Source organism: Papio anubis, chromosome 7 (genome assembly GCF_008728515.1).
Source record: "Papio anubis isolate 15944 chromosome 7, Panubis1.0, whole genome shotgun sequence".
Classification (NCBI taxonomy): Eukaryota; Metazoa; Chordata; class Mammalia; order Primates; family Cercopithecidae; genus Papio; species Papio anubis.
The window spans coordinates 70,874,873-70,899,498 of NC_044982.1; the positions used below are offsets into that span (position 1 = coordinate 70,874,873).

Consider the following 24,626-nt stretch of genomic DNA (forward strand, 5'->3'; position numbering starts at 1 on the left):
AGATCAAGCCAAATAACATATCCATCACCTCACATAGTTACCTTTTTTTGATGAGAAGGAGTAAGAGAAACCAAGATCTACTGTCTTAGCAGGTTTCAAGTGTACGATACCAGTACCTGTAGTCACTGTTAATTGTAGTCACCTTGCTGTACATTAAGTCTCCAGAGTTTAGTCAGCCTGCGTATTTGAAACTTTGTAACCTTTAACCCATTTTCCTGTTTCACCCACTCCCTAGCCCCTGCTAACTACCATTCTACTCTCTGCTTCCAAGACTTCAACTTTTTATATTCCACATGTAGGTGAGAACATGCAGTATTTGTCTTTGTCTGCCTCTCATATTTCACATAGCATCATGTCCTCCAGGTTGATTCATATTGTCACAAATGACAAGATTTCCTTCTTTTTAAAGGCTGAGTGGTATTCTATTGTATGTGTATTCATGTATTTGTGTGGGTGTGTCACATTTTCTTTATCCATTAGTCCTTCAAGGGACACTTAGGTTTTTTCCGTATCTTGGCTATTATAAATAATTCTGCAATGAACATAGCAGTGCACTTATCTCTTTGACATGCTAATTTCATTTCCTTTGGATATATATACCCAGAAGTAGGATTGCTTTGGATTGTATGGACATTTTAATAATTCTGTAATCTATGGACATGGATATGTTTCTATTTATTTCTGTCTTTTTCTGTTTTTTTCATCAGTGTTTTATAGTTTTCCGCGTACAGATCTTTTACCTCTTTTGTTATGCGTATTCCTAAGTATTTTGTTGTTTTCGATGCTATTGTTAAATTGGATTATTTTCTTAATTTCTTTTTCAGATAGTTCACTGTTAGTGTATAGAAACACAACTGATTTTTGTATGTTTTGTTTCCTGCTACTCTACTGAGTTTATTAGTTCTAACAGTTTTTTGGTGGAGCCTGTAGGGTTTTTTATATATTAGATTATGTCATCTGTAGACAGAGACAGCTTTAATTCTTTCTTTCCAGTATGGATGCCTTTTCTTTTTTCTGCCTAATTGCTCTGGCGAGGGCTTCCAATACTATATTGAATAGAAGTGGCGAGAGTGGGCATCTTAATCTTGTTCCTAATCTTAAAGTAAAACCTTTCAGCTTTTCGCTGTTGATTATGATGTTATCTGTGGGCTTGTTATGTTGAGGTACACCCTCATTTGTTGAGTTACAACCTCATTCGTTGAGTTTTTATCACGAAAGGATGTCATATTTTTCATGCAAAAAAATTTTATATTTTATCATGAAAGGATATTCATACCTTTGAGCTATGTATTCTACTTAAGTGCTTTTTCTTCACCTATTGACATAAGATTTTTGTCCTTTGTTCTGTTAATATGATGTATTAGTTTTATTACTTTGTATATATTGAACCATCCTTGCATCATAGTGATAAATCCTGCTTAATTATGACATATGACCCTTTTAATGTTCTGATGAATTTGGTTTGCTAGTATTTTATTGAGGATTTTCGCATCTATATTCATCAGGGATATTGGCCTGTAATTAATTTTTTTTTTCTGGTAATGCTTTTGTTTGACTTTGATGTCAGGGTAATGCTGGCCTCTTAAAATGAGTTTTGAAGTATTCGCTCATCTTCAGTATTTTGGAAATGTTTGAGAAGGATTCTTCTCAGATTCTTTATTTGAAATACTTTGTAGAATTCACTGGTGAAGCCATCTGGTTCTGACTTGTAATGATATTTCTCACAATTTTTAAAATCTTCATACCTATGAGCTATTAATTCTACTTTAATTATCTTCCTTTATCACTCTTCTAATCAGGAAGAAATGTTATTTTTTGAACATATGCTTTTGGCTATAAATTTCAGAAACTTTAGCTACTTTTATAAATAATATTGGTCTCTTTAATGGTAATATGTGCATGAGAACAAAGACTGCTTTAATAACCACTTAGTAAATATTTGTAGAATTAATGAGTGAAAGCTCAGTCATTGCTGTTAACTATTTCCCCCTTATTTTAGGAACTTATAATCAAAACTGTATTAAGCTCGGCAAGAGATGAGCCCTCTGGTCCTGCACGGTAGGTCTTAGACTGAATGTAACTATTCTGTGTTTGGAATTTTAGAAGTTGACTGAATTTTTATAGCAGCCCAGATTGTTTTAGATACGTAAAAGCCATTCTGAATTACAATTTTAAGTTACTTGAATGATTAAGTGTTCTTACTTATTTTCATGATTTAAATACTAACCATTCTTCATAAACAGAATCCTAGTCACCTTTTTCAGTAACTTCACTCTTTATCTCTGAAATGATTTGTTTTAATTTTATTTTATTTAAGTACATTTTGTTTATTATTCAGTTATATTTGTCAGTGTCTTTTATGCAGTACCTTGAAATGCAGTAGCAGGTACCCAATGAATTTTTGTTAAATTGAATTAAAATAAAATACTTTATTATAGAAAGTAATATACCTAAGGAAATAGTATATTTTAATATTTATAAATATTTGATCAAGATTTTTAAAAATAGAATATAAGTCATAGTTTTCGATTTTTTTCTAAATGTCTTAAGAAATAAAAGCTGACATTTTCTCTGTTTTACAAAACCTTTTCAAAAAAAGATTGAGATTTAAATTAGCAGGTTACTAGTAGCATACCATGTTTCTTCTCTTCCCCAAAATGACGTTAAGTCATGTTTTATTTTTCTTGATGCTAATTCTAATAGTACATCATTTGCCGCAACATTAGTCTGTGCTACTACTCCTCAGATCTACATCTCTGTAAAGCTCCTGTTTTCCAGTTATCTACACATTTTTTGACCCAAAGTTCAAAAGGTACAGATCATGGCTTTGATGATTTGGATTCTTATTCTAATTTAAATCTTTTTCCAGCAAATAAAAATAATGTACAGTGAACCATTTGTTTAAATTAAGACATAGCTCCAGTTTTTAAAATTTTAATTGCATATTTTTCTCTCTTAATAGCCAAGCTAACTAAAAACAAATATCTTTGAGAAAATTGTTCTTTTATGCTAATCCCAATTAAGTTTACACGGATTTTCGTATAATATTGTTTCATTTAATTCTCATCACAATTTTGAGAGTTTAATAGAATCACCCTCTTCTTCCAGTTTTGCTAGCCAGATACTGATGCTTAGAAAGTTAACAGTAAGTCTCTGATAATGCATAACTGGTGGGACGGGGGTGTAGGCAAGCTAGCTAACATTTTTAAAACCCTTTGTATGTGCGTGCTAGGCACTGTTCTAAGTGCCTTATATTTATTATCTCTTTGAATTTTGTGATACCTCTATGAGACAGGTATAATTTTCATCCACCTTTTAACAGAAAAGAAAACTAGAACCCAGGGAATTTCAATAATCTGCCCTATCATCTAGATATGACAGAATCCTGGCAGTTTGTCTTCAGAGGCTCATTAGATGCACAATTAAGAAATGGCAATACCAAGTTTGACCTTAGTGCTTAAAATTGTAGAGCTTTTGCTTTTTGAAAACAAAACAAAACAAAACTATGTTGCTCCTCAAGTGGAAGAATGTGGAAACCTAAAACATAGCCGCCTAGAAGTAGACCTGGGAATCATTAACACAACAGCTTGTGTTATGGAGAATATGGAAAAACCTCAGAAGCTGAATTTAAGCATTGTCTCAACTTGTTTTTCTATACCTTTTTAGTATATGTTTTTTTAGAAACTTATATTCCCAGGCCAGGCATGGTGGCTCATGCCTGGAAGCCCAGCACTTTTGGAGGCCGAAAATAGTGGATCACCTGAGGTCAGGAGTTCGAAACCAGCCTGGCCAACATGGTGAAACCTCGTCTCTACTAAAAATACAAAAAATTAGCCGGGTGTGGTAGTGTACCCCTGTAGTTCCGGCTACTCAGGAGGCTGAGGCAGGAGAATTGCTTGAACCAGGGAGGTGGAGGTTGCAGTGAGCAGAGATCGTGCCACTGCACTGCAGCCTGGGCAAGACAGAGTGAGACTCTGTCTCAAAAAAAGAAAAAAGAAACTTAATACCCCCAGTCTGAGCAGGAGCAGAGAATTAAACTATATGCTGGGAATAATCTAGATTATTCTGACATCTTGTGGAGGGGGGTGTAGGAAACTCTACATGCAAGAAAAAAATATATATATCCTTTCTTACCTCCTCGTGTTACAATAAAGATTGTTAAACATTTGTATTCTCAGTCTCTGCCTTTAGTTAGCTGCATCCATGGAGAGCTTTGCTTCACTTCAGAGTTTATTGTTGCTTTAGGATTATAGATGTTTCCATAGCTAAACCTGAAGCTTGGTTAGTTAGTGCTACAAATATTACCTAGAATTTATGGATGAACAACAGTAGGGAAAAAATAAAGTAGTAGACTTCATCTAGAAGACTCTCAGGTAATTTTCATAGTAAACAGTTTGGTAGCCTTAACACTCTAGACTAAAAGAAGAGACTTATATAAGTTTCTAAAAAAACATATACTAAATCTGCTGTGTTAAGGAAGAAAAATCTGCATTGAATTTTTCTGAAGTTTAGCATTCCACTGAAATTAAGAATATCAGTATCTGGACATGGCATATATAACAGGATACTAGAAGAAGGTGACTGTTTTGATACTTAGAACCATCATGCATTTTATCAGAAGCTTAAACTTGAACACACTAATAGAGTCCTTACTGATTCTAATCATTAAATAACTCTCTTCAAGCTGACACCCAGCTGAAATTATATTGCTATAGAAATGAAGCTTTGCAATACATTAGGGAACAGTATAAAAATTCTACAAGTTCTTGTTCTGTTGGATTTTAAAATAAGTTACATAAATTTTATGTTCTCAATTTGTTTTAAAAATAATTTGTAGCTAGAAGTGTTAAATTTAAAATATACAAAAATATTTAACATACTCCATCAGCTTCATGTTTTTACTTAAGTTCATTTTGCTGTTGTCAGTCAATAAAATTACACTTTCCATTTTGAAAGCAGGTTACATTTTGTTTGGGAAGGCTTGTAGCAATGTCAGTCTGTTAACATGGATTTTTAAAAAACGTGTGTGGTATCCCAGCCTATAGTCTTCTTAGTAAATTATAAAAGAAAATTAGGCTCAGAAGTTTTAGGATTCTGCTTTCTTCATACTTTCTCTTCTTTGGTTACCAGTTAATGTTTAGAGTAACAAGTTCATTAATTCGTTTTAAATCGTGCATGTTCATTCTGTGTCAGTTCATTGTGGGTCATGTTTGTGGTGGTGGTTTCATTTTATGTAACCGTTGTTGTTTGCCTTTTTTGCAGATGTGTAGCACTTTGTAGTTTAGGTATTTGGATTTGTGAAGAACTAGTCCATGAGTCTCATCATCCTCAAATTAAGGAAGCTCTGAATGTGATTTGTGTTTCCTTAAAGGTAAAGAAAACTGTTTAGTGAAATATATTAAGATAGTAGAGAATGCATGTTTTTTTCCTCCAAATATTAATTATATCTTGTGTAACATTTAGTAAATGTTTTCATTACTTTATTATTCTATTATTTTCTTGATCCTGACTCATTCCTTAAAAATTGTTCTATTTCTTGAATTTAGGGTATCTTTATGGTGACTCATTTTTATCTCAACTTTTTATGTATTTAGCTTTGCCCCTAAACTATATATGGTAGATGTCTAAAAAAGGAAACCCACCATTTAAAACATATATAGGATTTTTCTGTTTTTCTTTTTTAACTAGTATTTCTGTAACTTACTGCTCTTTGATCTTTATTACCACTCCCTGAATTCTTGAGCTGTTCAGTTTTTTTGCTTTATCTTTTCAAGTTAAGTGCCTTCTTTGTAGACACAACAAGATTTTTTCAGTAGTAATAATGTAATTATTTGGAGAGTCTGAATGAATAAATGAGTACTCTTTGTTTATGAAAGGATGCATGATATTATTGTTGTTTTAAGACTTGTAAAAAACCCACAGCACCTGTATAAGACTCTAAACATACAAAGTAGTTAATAAATATTTTTAAATAATAGTTACATGACAGATATTTCTAAACATTTACTATGAGGCACGTTGCTAGACAGAGTGAGGGATAACAATAGGAAAAATTTATAAATACTAGCTTCAAGATGTTAATAGTAGCTGAAAAAGATTAAAATGAGAATAATAAAACATAAAAACCTGAGAGTACTAAATGGGTATATAATATAAACTGAGTGTGTAATATAAACTGCTGATTGAGTTCGGAAGAAACAGAAATCATTTTGACTTAGTTATCAGAGAAGATTGGAAAAGAGGAAACACATTGGGGTTTGAAGTGTGGGTGAAATGTGGACATAGAGAAGCATAAGAAGTTTGTCTTTATGCCATTGGGGAGTCATCTGAGTTTTAAGCATAATGTCAGTATCATAACAGTGCTATAGAAGATTAATTTGGAAGTGTGGTGAATAGTTGATTGGAACGGGGCAAAGATTGATAAAAAGAATAGTGATTTAGAGGCCATTGCATAAATCCACATAAGAGAAAATGCAACAAAACTTTAATGAGGACAGTCAAACATTACAAAGGAAAATTAAAGTTGTACATGTCTTTAGAATGTGTTGTGATTTTTTTTATTTTGCAGCTGGAGATTTATCTTAATCACTTATAAATGTAGGATTTATAATCCTACAAATATATGAAATGTAAAAAATTTCAGCAGATAATGCTTTGATGAAAAGTTCATCAAGAAAATTTTTAAAACAATTTTTTTTTATTATTGCAGTTTACTAATAAAACAGTAGCCCACGTGGCTTGTAACATGCTTCACATGCTGGTTCATTATGTACCTAGACTTCAGATTTACCAGCCTGATTCTCCCTTGAAAATTATTCAAGTAAGTAATTTCTCATTTATTTATTATGACCTTGTTAAATTTTTTTTAGATTTGGATACTTTGAATTGTAAAATTATTTAATAGTTTAAAATTTTTTTTACATAGCTAAATAATGGCTACCCATCATGCTTTTTTGTGGTATCAAAGTTCTTGATAGTTCCCTTGTCTTTTATGTTAGAAGACTGTATTCCTGGTTTTGGACAAAGTAAAAGCACTAGAAACAATTTATTAGGCCAAGCCCAGTGGCTTATGCCTGTAATCCAGGCACTTTGGGAGACTAAGTTGGAAGGATCGCTTGAGGCCAGCCTAGGTAACATAGCAAGACCCTGTCTTAACAAACAGTTAAACAAAAAACAATTTATTAGTTGTAGTGAAAATTATGTGTAAACCTATGTCATTGTCTTCATAAACATACATGTTGCTTCATTCCCACTTCATTCCCTCTTAAGTAGGGAAAACATACCATCATTCCAGTTACCAAAATCAGGACATTATTTTTTTTCTTTTTTCTTTAGCCAGTCATTTGTGAATTTTTGTTCATTCTAATTCGTTATCTCCTGTGCTTCCTATAACACCTGACATACTTCAGTCCTTCATTATTTCTTTCTTCAGATATTGGTGTTGCCTCTTTCTGGTTTGTGTGGTCTTGCTCTTAAAGTCATCATTCACATTTACATGGCTCTTACCATATCACGTACCCAGAAAAAAAAAAAAAAAAAAAAAAAAAAGGACTGATTTTCCTTTGACTGTAAAATAAAGCCCAAATTCTTTAGCTGTGAATTCAGGGCCTCCACAGGAGAACTCAACTGGTTTTAAGAATCATATACAGATTCCTTTGAAACGCCATGTTGTTCAGGCAACTGAATCTGCTTATCATCACTTAAACATACCCCTGGCTTTCTTCCTCCTATCTGAAATGCTTTGCTTCTCTTCTCTAGTGCCCTCATCTTTCAGTGATTGGCTTAAATACCATCTCCTCAAAAAATAAAAATCCCCATCTGCTCTCCCTAACCAGAATTTATCATTCTTACCTTCCTGTCTTTATAACATTTTTAGGAAAGATGAGAACTCATATTTATTAAACACCTACCATGTACCAGTCACCTTTTCATATGATATCTCATTTAATTCTTAGAAGTTTTTTGAGATAGATTATTCCCTTCCCTGTCGCTAATCTCCCCCCTTATTTAAGATGAGAGAACTGAGGATTTAATAACTATATAAGAGTCATAAGCTAAGAGAACAGGACTCAGACCCAAGTCTGTAAGATTCCAAAGTTCATGCTTTTCCCACTCAGTCATCTTACCAGCCTCTGTTACAGCACTGAATGTAGTAAGTATCGCACTAGTGAGTAAAATCTTTGTCTGTATAAAGTGTATTTAGAGGAATTTTCTACTTACTGCATTGAGGCAATAATTTCTAAAAATGTAATAGCATACAGTACAACGAAAATAAAAATACAATAAATATATACCTATACATTTTTAACATGCACATAAAAAAATTAAATGAGACTAAATGATTTCCGGGGTAAATGATAACACTGTATATGAAGATTTTGCCTTTTTTTAAGTAATGTCTTTTTCATTTACTTTGTATTCTGTACTTTATATTTATTCAAATAATATTCGGTGTATGATATATGTTAATTTAAAAAGCCACATTTGGCTGGGCACGGTAGCTCATGCCTATAATCCTAGCACTTTGGGAGGCCGAGGTGGGCGGATCACCAGAGGTTGTGAGTTCGAGACCAGCCTGGCCAACATGACGAAACCCTGTCTCTACTAAAAATACAAAAATTAGCTGGGCGTGGTGGCCCACACCTGTAATCCCAGCTACTCAGGAGGCTGAGGCAAGAGAATCACTTGAACTGAGAGCTGAGATCACTCCACTACACTCCAGCCTGGGTGGCTGAGTGAGACTCCGTCTCAAAAAAATAAATAAAAAGTCACATTTTTTTAAAAAGCCGTGTGTGTGTGTGTGTGTGTGTGTGTGTGTGTGTGTGTGTTTAAATAAAAGGCCTGGAAAGGCAATAGAGTAGATTTCTTCAGGTGACAGGATTACAGTGGTTTTTTGTTGTTTTGAGACAGGGTCTCTGTCACCCAGGCTCCCAAAGTGGGTATGGGCCAGCCACTGTGCCCAGCCTATGATGGTTTTTATTAGTCTTTTTCTTATCTGTATCTTTTAATTTTTCTATAATGAACATATATTTTCTGTGTGTTTATACATATTGATTTACCCCGTTGAATTGGGAAGAAACCCATTTATGGTTGACACAATATATATAATTTTGGTTCCATACATGAGGATTATAAATAATTGATAGTTAAGTGTACTTGAAAAGCTTGCCTATTAAGCATTACTTTGAAATAACAATGTTAATGTGTTTAGAATAAATTTGCAGCAGTAGGTTTTGTATCACTTCAGCATTTAACAATTAAGTTTCAGAATGTACCATTAATTTGACATATATAGAGCTCCTTTTTAAAAAAATTTTTTTTGCTTACAGATCCTAATAGCTACTATCACCCATCTTTTACCAAGTACAGAAGCTTCATCTTATGAAATGGACAAGAGGGTAATTTAAATTTTGTTTGATGATTAATATGTGGTTATTTAGTAAAGTATTTGTATTTTAAAACTTTAATGGTATGTATATTTACATGGTAAAAATTTATCTTTGTTCAGAATCAACTATAGTGTGAAATGTCTTTCTGTTATGTAAGTATAACTAAATTATATTTTGGTTCACATTTCATTGCCATTTGATAAAATCTTTCAGTCTCAAGATTGTAATGAACCTTAGAGGACATTCTGTCTACCTCTATTTCACTACATTCTGCCAAATTGTGTTCTTACCTATGCCGGAAGATTATTAATTCTGAGGAATTCATCACCTCTAAAGGCAGCCACTTGTTTTTGTATAGATAGAAAGTAAAGATATAATATGTAGAGATATGTCACTTAAAAGAAGACATCTCCTCTGTCTGCCAAAAACAGTCTATTAGGTGTCATTTACCTCAGTAAATTTATTATAAGGGTTCTTTAATTTTTTCAGATATTATATTTACCAATTCTAGAGTTTCTTTTTGTTTTGTTTTGTTTTTAAGTTTTCATATCTTACCTGAACTTCTGCATTTCTTCAATTATATACATCTTCTCTTATAGATACTTTAACATATTTATAATAATTAAAATAGAGTCCTTGACTACTAAATCCAGTATCTGTGTCATCACTAACTCCGTTTCTATTGAGTTTTTTTCCTGTTGACTATGAGTTTCATTTTCCTGTTGTTATGTCTATTTTTTAATCATATGCCTGACATTATACATAAATGTTGTAGAGACTGTAGGTCTGTGCTGCTCACTATGGTAGCTGCTAACTGCTTATTGCTTTCAGTTTACATTAAATTTAAAGTTCACATGAAAAATGTAATTCCTTGTTTGCAAATACCAAGTGCTCAATAGCCACATGGGCAAATATAGACCATTTTCATCATTGCACAAAGTTCTATCAGACAAGGCTGCTCTAGATTCTATTAGTTTCCTCTGAGAATTATTCTCATCTCTTCCCATGTCACATCTCAATCTTGAGTTCTATTCTCCAGGTCTCCCCTTAACCATATTGTTTTGAAATCTCAAGTATGTTTTATTTACTGCTTATGTTCTTATTAATTTACAGAAATCTGAAGCTGTAGTTATGTTTCTGGACCTATTCCTAGTTATTTTCTTGTGTGGCATACATGAGGCTTTTATACTTTTTTCCTTTCCTACTGTCGGCCATTATCATTTCTTACTGATTTCATGTGTTTACCGCAAAACTTTTTATTCTTTCCCTTCATATTCAGTTTAAACACCGTTTGAACAGATTGTTTAGCTCTTGATAAATACTTCATCATCATCTTCTTCATCTTTAAAAGAGACATATACTCCATTTTTATTTTTTTGATTTAAAATTTTTAAAATTTTTTTGAGGCAGAGTCATCTTGCTCTGTCACCCAAGCTGGAGTACTATGGCGCAGTCTCAGCTCACTGCAACCTCTGCCTCCCAGGTTCAAGTGGGTCTCGTGTCTCAGCCACTCAAGTAACTGGGATTACAGGTGTACACCACCATGCGTGGCCAATTTTGTATTTTCAGTAGAGGTGTGTGTGTGTAGGGGGCAGGGTCGCATCATCTTGGCCAGGCTGGTCTCAAACTCCTGGCCTCAAGTGATCCACCTGCCTCAGCCTCCCAAAGTGCTGGGATTACAGGCATGAGCTACCTCATCTGGACTCCATTTTTAGCAAAGTGTCCTTCACTTTAGTGTCGCAGGCTATGGTCTAGAATTCCAAATCCAGTTTATGAATAATATGTGGATAACTAATTGTTCATCTTTTTCTATATCATCTTTGTCTTCCAGAAATCTAGCTATTAATATGAAAAAGCTATACTTCTAAGTTTTTGCTTTCTTGCCCACTAAATTTATTAAACTTTTTTTTATCATAAAATATGAGTGTGGCATTCTGCTAGGCACTAAACAGAGATAAACATGATACTCCCTGTTCTCATGGAATTTAAAAATTAGAGACACAAATGAGGCAACACAATGTAATAAATACTTAGTATAAAAAGTAGAAAAATGTGTAAGATACCAGGTAGAATAGAGAAAGAAGTAATTAACTATTGTGGAAAAGCCCTTCCACAATAACCTTCCACAAGCTTATTTAGGAAAAATTCTTTTAAAGTTAAATAGAGACATAAATAGAGACAAACAGTAGAATCAGAAACTTATTCCAAGTGGTATGAATAGCATGTGTAAATCTGGGGACTATAAAATAGTATGATTTGTTTTGGAGAAACAACTAGGCAGTTCCATATTTTAGAATGTGAAGTGAATGGTTAAGAGCTGGGAAAATGAAACTTCTAAGATAGGAAGGGGCCAGATTATGAAGGGCCTTGGATGTCACACTGTGAACGTGGGATTTCTATGAAAGTGACTTTTTCGAAGGGTTTTTATTTTAAAATATGACCAGATTTGTGAAAAATCACTTGAGAAAATGTGAAAGTTGACTTAAAAGTCAAATATGGTGATTATTATTAAAATCATCTTTATAAGAAAGGATGATGCTCTGAACCAAGGCTAAAGGAATAGAGAACAGGTACACAGAAAGTCGAGTCCACAACCAAGGTAAGGAATACAGGAAGGAGCAGCTTTGTTGGAACAGTGAGTTTCAGTTTTAGGTTTGTTGCATATAAAAAGTAATATCCAGGTGGAGACCACCAGCAAAGCAATTATATACCTGATTAGAAAATTTGATGCTGAAAATAAAATTATTGGCATTGTCAGTACATGAGTAGTATTAACATTGTGAGAATACATGAAATCACTTAAGGCAATATAGTAGAGTAAGATGAGTCAGCAAAGTATAGCACATTGAAGAATAACAGTTAAGGAGAAGGCAGAGAAAGATGATTCAGTAAAAGTGACTGAAAGGCCTAGTAGGAAACCTAGGAAGAACACCAGGTCTAGGAGAGAGTAATTATGTAGAAGACAAAATCAAATCATCCTGAAAATACTTTTTTGATCTCAGATTTTATTCATTCTTTTTTTTTTTTTTTTTTTTTTTTTGAGACAGGATCTCACTCTGTCACCCAGGCTGGAGTACAGAGGTGCAATCTGGGTTCACTGCAACCTTCGCCTCCCACACTCAAGTGATCCTCCCACCTCAGCCCCCAAAATGGTACCACAGGTGTACGCCACGATGCTGAGCTAATTATTGTATTTTTAGTAGTGTGAGTCACTGTGCCCAGCCTATCATTCACTCTTCTTTTTTTTTTTTTTTTTTGAGATGGAGTCTCGCTTTGTTGCCCAGGCTGGAGTACTGTGGCACAATCTCGGCTCACTGCAACCTCCGCCTCCTGGGTTCAAGCAATTCTCCTGCCTCAGCCTCCCAAGTAACTGGGACTAGAGTAGCTGGGACTACAGACACATGCCACCACACCTGCTAGTTTTTTGTTTTTTGGGTTTTTTTGGTAGAGACAGGGTTTCACCATATGGGCCAGGCTGGTCTTGAACTCCTGACCTCGTGATCCACTCGCTTCGGCCTCCCAAAGTGTTGGGTTTACAGGCGTGAGCCACCCTACCCAGCCTCAAATATGCTTTATCTTAAACATCTTATTTATTTATTTATTTATTTAGAGACGGAGTCTTGCTCTGTCACCCAGGCTGGAGTGCAGTGGCGTGATCTCAGCTCACTGCAACCTCCACCTCCCAGGTTCAAGCAGTTCTCCTGCCTCAGCTTCCCTAGTAGCTGGGGCTACAAGCATATACCACCGTGCCCGGCTAATTTTTGTATTTTTGTTGGAGACAGGGTTTCACCATATTGGCCAGGCTGGTCTCGAATTCCTGACCTCAGGTGATCCACCTGCCTGGACCTCCCAAAGTGCTAGGATTAAAGGCATGAGCCAGCACACCTGCCCTTAAACGTCTTTAGAATTACATTCCTCTCTGTGTCATAAACATTAGAATATTACCTAAATCCACTGGTTCTTCTCCACTGTGTTGCATTCCAGTATCTTCTAATTTTTTTGAATTGGGGTTTTATTATCTTTTATTAGAAGCTTGCACACTACGTATGGACAAATAGATATATTGAAGCATTTTAATTGTGTTTATTATTTCTCTAGGAACTCTTAATCTTATATAAGCCACCAGTATAGGGAGGCATTTATCAGCATGGTATTCCGATTGCTGCTCCTTAACCTCAAATGTTTAAGAATTTGAATAAACTGTATATGGGCCAGGAGTTTTTAGACTTCTCAAATGGCTCATTGTTATTGGTGAATATGGGCTTGGGCTAACAAGTTTTAAAAGATAAATTCAATAAAAATAAAGCAAAAAGAACATTTATATAGTGATTTAAAAAAAAAATCACGTGCCAGCAGTGTGTACTTTATATGCATTATTTCAACTTCAAAACAACTTTATAATCTTGATAAATATTTTTTAATCCCTATTCTTCATAGAGAATTGAGCCTTAGAAAGGTTAAGTTGCCCAAGGTCACTCAATTGTTACTAGATAATCAGAGCCAAGACTGGAATCTGTGCTTGACAGATAGATGCCAACGTTCATATTGTTTTTAGTTAGAAACATCAATTGAGAGCTTCCATTTGAGTTTTATGGTGGAATTGTTTCCTTTTAACATAATTTCAAGTTTATAGAAACGTTGAAAGGATAGTACAAAGAATTCTTTATATTGGTTCACCACATTTGCTGTATCCCTTTGTATGTAGTATGAAATACAGAGAGAAGTGTATTACTGCTTACTACTTTATTGCATTTTTCCTACAATCAAGCAATTCTCTTATATAACCACAAAATAGTTATCAACATGAGGAAATTAGCATTAGTATTAGTGATACATTTGTATTATATAGATATTTCACTAGTTGTCTCACTAACGTCCTCTAGGGCAAAAGAAATTCCCAAATTATGCCTTACATGCAGTCATAATGTCTCTTTAGCCTTCTATAATATGGAACAGGTTCTTAATCTTTCTCTATTTCTTGACCTTGACATTTTAAAGAATATAGTCTAGTTACTGTATAAAATGTCCTGCATTTTGGCTTTGTGTTTCAGCACGATTAGGTTTGTCATTATTGGATTTAAATTAGGCATATTTGGCAGGAATACATCAGAAGATTTTGTGTACCTCTTAATACATTTTATCAGGTGTCACAGATGTCAGTTTGTTTCATTACTGATTGGTGCTAACTTTAGTCAAATGATTAAGGTTGTGTCTGCCAGGTGTTTCCACTGTAAAGCTACTATTTAACCCTTTTCAATGAATTAGTATTTGTTAGACAATACTTTGAGACTATACTATATAAATATTTGGCTCCTTAAATTTCCACTAACTGGTTTTGCTAATCATTAATGACTCTTACCAGAAACAATTACTGTTTCAGTAGCTGCCAAATGATGATTTCCTAATTCATCATTCTTTCTACATTCATTAGTTAGCTTTCCACTTATAAGGAAGAGCTCTCCTTTCTTTCTTATTCATCTTATTTCAGTGTGGGCTCATGATTCTGATTTTATGCAATGATTTGTAATCCTTAACTATTATTTATTTTGGTGCTCAAAATGTCTCATGCTTAGCCAGTGGGAGCCCCTTCAAAGTGGCTTCTTTTTCATAAATTCCCATTATTTTGGGGGCATGCTTTTAATTTCTGTCAGCACACAATTTTCCAGACTCACTTTGTGCTTTCCCTGTCCCAGCCCTGAAATTACCCATTTCCCCAAGAAACTCTGCTTCCATTAAGTGGCAAATGGTATTTAGAAATCAATATCTAAGAACTAGGCATGCACATTGCTATTGGGGTATCGTTTCTTAAGGCCCCTTTGGCAGATACAGCTAGGAAATACATAACATACGTACACACACACACACACCCCCATCTCTATGTCTGCTATAGACTGAATGTTTGTGTCTCTCCTGAAGTTCATATATGGAAATCCTAATGCCCAGTGTCATGGGATTTGGAGGTGGGGCCTTTGAGAGGTAATTAGGTCATGAGGATGAAGCCCTCATCAATGGGATTAGTGCCCTTATAAGAAGAGAACTATATCCACCGTGTGAAGATACACTGGAAGGTGGTCATCTACAAGCCAGAAGAGGACCCTCACAGATACTGAATTGACTGCCACCTTTATCTTCATCTTTCTGGCTTTCAGAACTGTGAGGAATAAATTTCTCTTGTTTAAGCCACCCAGTGTATAGTATTTGTAATGCCAGCACAGGTAGAATAAGACGGTATCTAATTAAAAGTATTAAAAACCTTGAGTTCACACCAACACCTCCAATTCTTATTTTATTTTATTTTATTTTACTTTACTTTAAGTTCCAGGATACATGTGCAGAATGTGCAGGTTTGTTACATCAGTAGACATGTACCATGGTGTTTTGCTTCTCCTGTCAACCCGTCACCACATGCGTTAGCTATTTGTCCTGATGTTCTCCCTCCCCTTCCCCCGCCGACAGGCCCTAGTCTGACACCTCCACTTCTAATCCAACACCACGAGATTCAGTCCATCCTTCCCCGTTTTCCTTATTTGTAACTCCCTGCTCCAGCAATGAAGAATCTGGTTTCCATATTGATTATTTATCTGGATATGTTTAGTTCTTTGTGCTATTCTATTTTTTAAGATTATTAACTTATGCCTCTTTATAGTTAAGAGTTCTTATTGTCTTTACCAAGAGAGATTATTGTTCGAAAAATGTGTTCATAAGTTACTTGGGTTACTTCCTATTCCCCCTTTCCCACTTCAGTATGTTTATATAATTAATTTGAAATTCAGTTCAGGTCACTTTTTTCTGTTTGTATGCAGTGTAGGGTCTTTCCTCCATCTGTTGTTTTTATTTTTTTAGTCTATGGTTCATCCATCCTATGATTATTTTTTCGCAAATGAACAGATGCACGTATATTGTCTTTTATTCCTTGTTTGTTACACATAAGCCTAGATAGTCTTTGCTTTGGATTTTTCACTTGACAGTGTATCTTGGAAATTCATAATACGTAAGTTCATAGAGATCTTCCCCATCTTTTTATTTATTTAAAATTTTTCTGGGTACATAGTAGGTGTATATATCTATAGAGTACATGTAATATTTTGACACAGACATACAGTACATAATACATCAGGGTAAATGGGGTATTCTTCACCTCAAGCACTTATCTTTTCTGTGTGTTACAAAATAATCCAATTATATGTTTTTAGTTATTTTTAAGTGCACAATTCAGTTATTTTTTGCTGTAGTTACTCTGTTTTGCTAGCAAATATTTTATTCATTCTTTCTATTTTTTAAGAACCTATTAACCATCCCCACTTACCCCGTACTCCCCACTGCCCTTCCTAGTCTTTGGTAACCATCATTCTACTCTCTATCTCCATGAGTTCAATTGGTTTCATTTTTTTCTCCCACAGATCAGTGAGAGCATGCAATGTTTGTCTTTCTGTGCCTGGCTTATTTCACTTAACATAATGACTTCCAGTTCCATCTATCTTGTTGCAAATGACAGGATCTCATTCTTTTTTATGGCTAAATAGTACTCCATTGCATATATGTACCACATTTTCTTCATTCATCTGTTGATGGACATTTAGGTTGGTCCCAAATTTTGGCTATTGTAAATAATACTGCAATAAACGTGGGAGTGTAGATATCGCTTAGATATGCTGATTTCCTTTCATTTGGGTATATACCTAGCAGTAGGATTACTGGATCATATAGCAGTTCTCTTTTTTAGTTTTTTGAGGAACCTCCAAACTGTTCTGCATAGTGGTTGTACTAACATAATATTCCCACCAACAGTGTATGAGGGTTCCCTTTTCTCCACTTCCTCGCCAGCATTTATTGCCTGTCTTTTGGATAAAACCCATTTTATTTATTTTTATTATTATTATTATACTTTAAGTTCTAGGGTACATGTGCACAACTTGCAGCTTTGTTACATATATATACATGTGCCATGTTGGTGTGCTGCACCCATTAACTCGTCATTTATGTTAGGTATATCTCCTAATGCTATCCTTCCCCCGTCTCCCTACCCCACAACAGGCCTCAGTGTGTGATGTTCCCCATCCTGTGTCCAAGTGATCTCATTGTTCAGTTCCCACCTATGAGTGAGAACATGCGGTGTTTGGTTTTCTGTCCTTGAAGTAGTTTGCTCAGAATGATGGTTTCCAGCTTCATCCATCTCCCTACAAAGGACATGAACTCATCCTTTTTTATGGCTGCATAGTATTCCATGGTGTATATGTGCCACATTTTCTTAATCCAGTCTGTCATTGATCGACATTTGGGTTGGTTCCAAGTCTTTGCTGTTGTGAATAGTGCCGCAATAAACATACATGTGCATGTGTTTTTATAGCAGCATGACTTACAATCCTTTGGGTATGTACCAAGTAATGGGATGGCTGGGTCAAATGATATTTCTAGTTCTAGATCCCTGAGGAATCGCCACACTGTCTTCCACAATGGTTGAACTAGTTTACAGTCCCACCAACAGTGTAAAAGTGTTCCTAGTTCTCCACATCCTCTCCGGCATCTGTTGTTTCCTGACTTTTTAATGATCACCATTCTAACTGGTGTGAGATGGTATCTCATTTTGGGAAAAAAACCATTTTAACTGAGGTGAAATGATATCTCATTGTATTTGGTAGTTTTGATTTACATTTCTCTGATGATGTTGAGCATCTTTTCATATGTGTTCATATGAACTTGTTTTCATATGTTTTCCTTATTTATGTCTTCTTTTGAGAAATGTCTATTTAGATCTTCTGCCCATTTTAAATCAAATTATTAGAATTTTTTCTGTAGTGTTGTTTGAGTTCCTTGTATATTCTGGTTATTAATCCCCCTTGTCAGATGGATACTTTGCAAATATTTTCTCCCCTTCTGTGGGTTGTCTCTTCACTTTGTTGACCATTTACTTTGCCGTGCAAAAGCCTTTTAACTTAATGTGATCCTATTTGTTCATTTTTACTTTGGTTGTCTGTGCTTGTAGCGTATTACTCCAGAAATCTGCCCAGTCCAATGCCCTCAAGTTTCCCCAACGTTTTCTTGTAGTAGTTTCATAATTTGAGGTCTTAGATTTAAGTCTCTAATGCTTTTGGATTTGATTTTTATATATGGCAAGAGTTAGGGGTCTAGTTTTGTTCCTCTGCATATGGATAACCCCAGTTATCTCAGCATCATCTATTGAAGAGACTGTCCTTTCCATAATGTATGTTATTTGCCTTTGTTTAAAATGACTTCACTGTAGATGTACGATTTGTTTCTGGGTTCTCTATACTGTTCCATTGGTCTGTGTGTCCATTTTTATGCCAGTTCCATACTGTTTTGGTAATTATAGCTCTGTAGTATTATATGAAATCAGATAATGTGAGTCTTCTAGTTTTGTTCATTTTACCTAGGACAGCTTTGACTGTTTTTGGGTCTTTTATTGTTCCATGTAAATTTTAGGATTGTTTGTTCTGTTTCTATAAAGAATGTCATTGGCATTTTGATAGGGATTGCATTGAACCTATAGATTGATTTGGGTAGTATGGTCATGATTATTGAAAATAATGATTGTTTCAATACATGGACATGGAATAGCTTTCCATTGTTTAGTGTCTTTTTCAATTTCTTTCATCAGTGTTTTACAGTTTTTATGGTAGAAATCTTTAACTTCTTAGATTAAGTTTATTCCCAACTATTTAATTTCACTTGTAGCTATTGTAAATGGCATTACTTTCTTAATTTCTTTTTCAGACTGTTCACTGTTGGCATATAGAAATGCTACTGGTTTTTGTATGTTGATTTTGTATCCTGCAACTTTACTGAATTTGACTTTATCAGTTCTAATAGTTTTTTGATAGAGTCTTTAGGTCTTTCCAAATAAAAGATCATATCATCTGCAAACAAGGATAATTTGATGTCTTCCTTTCCAATTTGCATACCCTTTATTTCTCTCTCGTCTGCTTGCTCTAGCTAGGACTACCAGTACTATGTTGAATAATAGTGGTGGAAGTGGACACCTTTGTCTTGTTCTAGATCTTAGAGGAAAGGATTTCAGTTTCTCTCCATTCAGAATGATACTAGCTGTGAGTCTGTCATATATGGCTTTTATTATGTTGAGATATGTTCCTTCCCAGTTTTTTGGGGGTGTAGGGAGGAGGTATTCATCATGAAGGGATGTTGAATTTATCAGATGCTTTTTTCAGCAGCAACTGCAATTATCACAAAGGTTTTTGTCCTTCATTTTGTTGATAAAATGTATCACATTGATTGATTTGTATATGTTGAATCATCCTTGAATCCCTGGGATAAATCTCCCTTGGTCATGATGAGTGATCTTTCTAAAGTATTGTTGAATTTGGTTTGCTAGTATTTTGTTCAGGATTTCTGTGTCAATGTTCATCAGGAATATTGGCCTGTAGTTTTCTTTTTGTTGATGTCTTTTGTTTTGATATCAGGGTAATATTGGCCTCAGAGAATGAGTTTGAAAATACTTCCTCCCCTGTTTTTCAGAATATTTCAGAAGGATTGGTATTAGTTCTTTAAATGTTTGGTAGAATTTAGCAATGAAACCACTGGGTCCTGGGCCTTTCTTTGGTGACAGACTTATTATTATAGCTTTAATCTCGTTATATGTTACTGGTCTGTTCAGGTTTTACATTTCTTCGTGGTTCAATCTTAATAGGTTGTATATGTCTAGGAGTTTATCCATTTCTTCTAGGTTTTCCAGTTTATTGGCATATAGTTGATCATAGTAGCCTGTCTGTTGATCTTCTGATTTCTGCTATATCAGTTTTTAATGTCTCCTCTTTCATTTCTGATTTTATTTTGGTCTTGTTTCTTTTTTTTTCTTAGTGGCTAAAGGTTTATCAATTTTGTTTATCCTTTTAAAAAATCAATTTTTGTTTCATTTCCCAATTTTTCATTTCATTGATCTTTTGTATTTTTGCCATTTCAGTTTTATTTATTTCTGCTCTGATCTTTATTATTTTTCTTCTGCTTACTTTGGGTTTGGTTTGCTCTTGCTTTTCTGGTTCTTTAAGATGCATTGTTAGGTTGTTTATTTGAAGTTTATCTGCTTTTTTGATGTAGGTGCTTATAGCTATAAACTTCCCTCTTAGTACTGCTTTCACTGTATCCTATAGGTTTTGATATGTTGTGTTTTCATTATCATTTGTTTCCAGATATTTTTCAGTTTTTTTCTTAATCTCTTCATTGACCCACAGATCATTCAGGAAGATATTGTTTAATTTCTTTTTTTTTTTTTTTTCCTTTTGAGACAGAGTCTCAGGCTGGAGTACAGTGGCACAATCTCGACTCACTGCAAGCTCCGCCTCCCAAGCTCACACCATTCTCCTGCCTCAGCCTCCCAAGTAGCTGGGACTACAGGCATCTGCCACCACACCCAGCTAATTTTTTGTATTTTTAGTAGAGACAGGGTTTCACTGTGTTAGCCAGGGTGGTCTCAATCTCCTGACCTCATGATCCACCCACCTCAGCCTCCGAAAGTGCTGGGATTACAGGTGTGAGCCACCGAACCCCGCCAATATTGTTTAATTTCTCAGTGTTTGTATAGTTTCCAAAATTCCTATTTTTGATTTCTAGTTTTATTCCATTGGGGTCAGAGAAGATACTTAATATTATTTCAGTTTTTAAAAATATATTCAGACTTATTTTTTGGCCTAACATGTGGTCTATCCTTTAGAATGTTATATATGCTGAGGAGAAAAATGTGCATTCCACAGCCATTGGATGAAATGTTCTGTAAATATCTATTAGGTCCATTTGGTCTATACTACACATTAAGCCCAATGTCTCTGTTGATTTTCTGTCTGGATGAAATGTCCAATGCTGAAAGTGGGGTGTTTAAGTCTTCAGCTATTATTGTATTGGCATATATCTCTCTCTTTAGCTCTAATAATATTTGCTTTATATATCAGGGTGCTCCAGTGTTGAGTGCATACATATTTATAATTGTTTTATCCTCTTGCTGAATTAACCCCTTTATTATTACATAATGACCTTTTTTGTCTTGAAATCTATTTTGTCTGATGTAAGTGTAACTACTTCTGCTTTTTTGGTTTCCATTTGCGTAAAACATCTTCATCCCTTTATTTTCAGTAGATGTGTGTCTTTACAGGGCAAAGTGTGTTTCTTGTAGGCAACAGATCATTGGGTTTTATTTTTTTTAATCTGTTCAGCCACTCTCTCTTTTGATTGAGTTTAGTCTATTTACATTCAGTGGTTTTTATTTTTTATTCTTTTTTCTTTCTTTCTTTTTTTTTTTTTTTTTTTTTTGAGATGGAGTCTCACTCTGTCACTCCGGCTGGAGTGCAGTGGCACAATCTCAGCTCACTTCAGCCTCTACCTCCTGGGTTCAAACGATTCTCTTGTCTCAGCCTTCCAACTAGCTGGGACTACAAGCACACACCACCACACCTGGCTAATTTTTAGTTTTTTAATAGTCTTAGGATTTCACCATGCAGGCCAGGCTGGTCTCAAACTCCTGACCTCAGGTGATCTGCTTACCTCAGCCTCCCAGAGTGTTGGGATTACAGGTGTGAACCACCATGCCCAGCCTCAGTGATATTATTGATAAGTAGGTACTTACTCCTCCCACTTTGTTATTTATTTTCTTGCTGTTTTTCAGGCTTGTCATCCTTCTTTCCTTCCTTCCTGTTTTCCTTTTAGTGAAAGTGATTTTCTCTGGTAGTATGGTTTTGTTTCTTGCTTTTTATTTTTTGTGTATCCATTGTATGTGTTTATATTGGAGGTTACCATAAGGCTTGCAAGTAATATCTTATAACCCATTATTTTAAACTAATGACAACTTGACACTGACTGCATAAACAAACAAGCAAAAAGAAAATAACAACTCTACATGTTAACTTCATCCCCCTGCTTTGTAACTTTTTATTCTTTCTATTTATATCTTATTGTGCTGTCCATGTCTTGAAAAATTGTTGTTGTTATTATTTTTGTTTGGTTCATCTTTTCATCTTTCTACTTCAATATGAGTAGTTTACACACTACAATTACAGCGTTATAATATTCTGTGGTTTTCTGTTTACTTACTATCACCAGTGGGTTTTGGACCTTCAGATAATTTCTTACTGCTCATTAACATTCTTTTCTTTCAGACTGAAGAAATCCCTTTAGCATTTCTTGTGGGACAGATCTGGTGTTTGAAATCCCTCAGCTTTTGTTTGTCTGGGAAAGTCTGTATTTCTTCTCCATGTTCAAAGGATATTTTCACCAGATGTATCATTTTAGAATAAGGTTTTTTTTTTCCTTTAGCACTTTAAATATGTCATGCCATTCTCTCCTGGCCTGTAAGATTTCTACTGAGAAGTCTGCCTCCAAATGTATTGGAGCTCCATTGTATGTTACTTGTTTCTTTTGTCTTGCTACTTTTATAATCCTTCTTTTATCCTTGACCTTTGAGAGTTTGATTATTAAATGTCTTAAGGTAGTCATATTTGGATTAAATCTGCTTAGTGTTCTATAACCTACTCGTACTTGAGTGTTCATATCTTTCTCTGGGTTTGGGAAGTTCTATGATTTTATCCCTCTTAATAAACTTTATGTCGCAGTCTATCTCCTCTTTAAGGCCAGTAACTCTAGATTTACCCTTTTGGTGCTTTTTTTCTAGTTCTTATAGGTGTGTTTTATTCTGTTTTTCTTCTTTTTTCTTTTGTCTCCTCTGTGTATTTTCAAATAGCTTGTCTTCAGCCTCACTAATTGTTTCTTCTGCATGATCCATTTTGCCATTAAATAACTCTGATGCATTCTTCAGTATACTAGTTGCATTTTTCAGCTCCAGAATTTCTACTTGGTTCTTTTTAATTATTTCAATCTCTTTGTTAAATTTATCTGATAGGATGCTGAATTTGTTCTCTGTGTTATCTTGACTTTCATTGAGCTTCTTCAAAACAGCTGTTTTGAATTCCCTGTCAGAAAGGTCACATCTCTGTCTCTGGGATTGGTCATTGGTGCCTTATTTAATTCATTTGGTGAGGTCATGTTTTCCTGGATGGTCTTGATGTTTGTCGATGTTCATCGGTGTGTGGGCATTGAAGAGTTAGGTATTTATCATAGTCTTCGCATCTGGGTTTGTTTGTCTCTCCCCCTAAGCATTACCTTTCCTGTGTGTATTTCTGCATCCTTTCTTTTTACTCACTACTCTGATCTACCAGTAAACTTTTTAAATATTCTCACACTTAAGGTGGACTTTCTCTTTCTGGCAGGCTTTTAGATCAGTCTTAGTTTCACAGCAAGTTACCATCTTCTCTCTTTCAGTTTTTCCCAAACTACCCTTGCTTTTCATGAAAACCTGCAATGGGAGAATAGGAGAAAGGTGCTGGGATTTGCTTCATATTTTTCTCATATAATTTGAGGCTCAGTGCAGTGGCTCATGCCTGTAATCTGAGCACTTTGAGAGGCCAAGGCAGACAGATCAATTTAGGCTGGGAGTTTGAGACCAGCCTGGCCAACATGGCAAAACCTCATCTCTCATAAAAATACAAAACTTAGCTGGGCACAGTGGCACATGCCTATAATCCCAGTTACTTAGGTGGCTGAGGCACAAGAATCACCTGAACCCAGGAAGTGAAGGTTGCGGTGAGCTGAGATCATGCCACTGCACTCCAGCCTCAGTGACAGAGCAATACTGTCTCAAAAATAAAAATTAAAAAAATAGATAATTTGGAGTTTGGATGTCCTTTGTCTTCTGATAATACAGAAGCTGTTGGTTTTGTGAGGTTTTATTGGACCTTCTTATTGTTCCTTATTTTATTTATTTTTTTTTTTGGAAGATATGTTAGGAAATGTAGACCAGAATTACTTGAGTTGGAGAGTTTGTCTTTAAAGATTAGCAGGTCTCTTGTTGCTATTTCATTGTCAGTTTCATGATACTATTTGTGATGCTTTAGTACAATGAATTCTGCTATTTTATTCCTCATTTTGTATAAAAAGTGTCCTGTTTATAGCATTCATTAGTTTAAAAGTGTCCATCCAGGCATGATGGTGTGCACCTGTAGTCCCAGCTGTTTGGAAGTCAGAGGCTGGAACATTGCCTGAGCCCAAGAGTTCAAGGCCAGCCTGGGCAATATAGCAAGACTCCGTCTCTTAAAAAAAAAGAAAAAAAAACGTGTTCAGTAGATTCATTTAGTAAAATGAGTAACAATTTCAAAAAGTACTTAAGGTAGTCTTACTGGCAGGATATTCAGTGAGATGTTGTTAAGTTAGAAAAGGAAAGTG

The 24,626-nt window shown here is 34.9% G+C and overlaps 1 protein-coding gene across 15 annotated transcripts in view; it reads left to right on the forward strand.

Annotated features, from left to right (window-relative positions):
- Positions 1-24,626, forward strand: part of RALGAPA1 (Ral GTPase activating protein catalytic alpha subunit 1) — a 276,848-nt gene that overhangs the window by 147,168 nt on the left and 105,054 nt on the right. For all 15 annotated transcript variants that reach the window (XM_021941133.2, XM_021941130.2, XM_021941131.2 and 12 more), the window contains 4 exons: positions 2,000-2,058; positions 5,263-5,371; positions 6,710-6,820; positions 9,330-9,398. In XM_021941133.2, the coding sequence (XP_021796825.1) occupies positions 2,000-2,058; positions 5,263-5,371; positions 6,710-6,820; positions 9,330-9,398 (348 nt within the window). The remainder of the gene's footprint in view (positions 1-1,999; positions 2,059-5,262; positions 5,372-6,709; positions 6,821-9,329; positions 9,399-24,626) is intronic.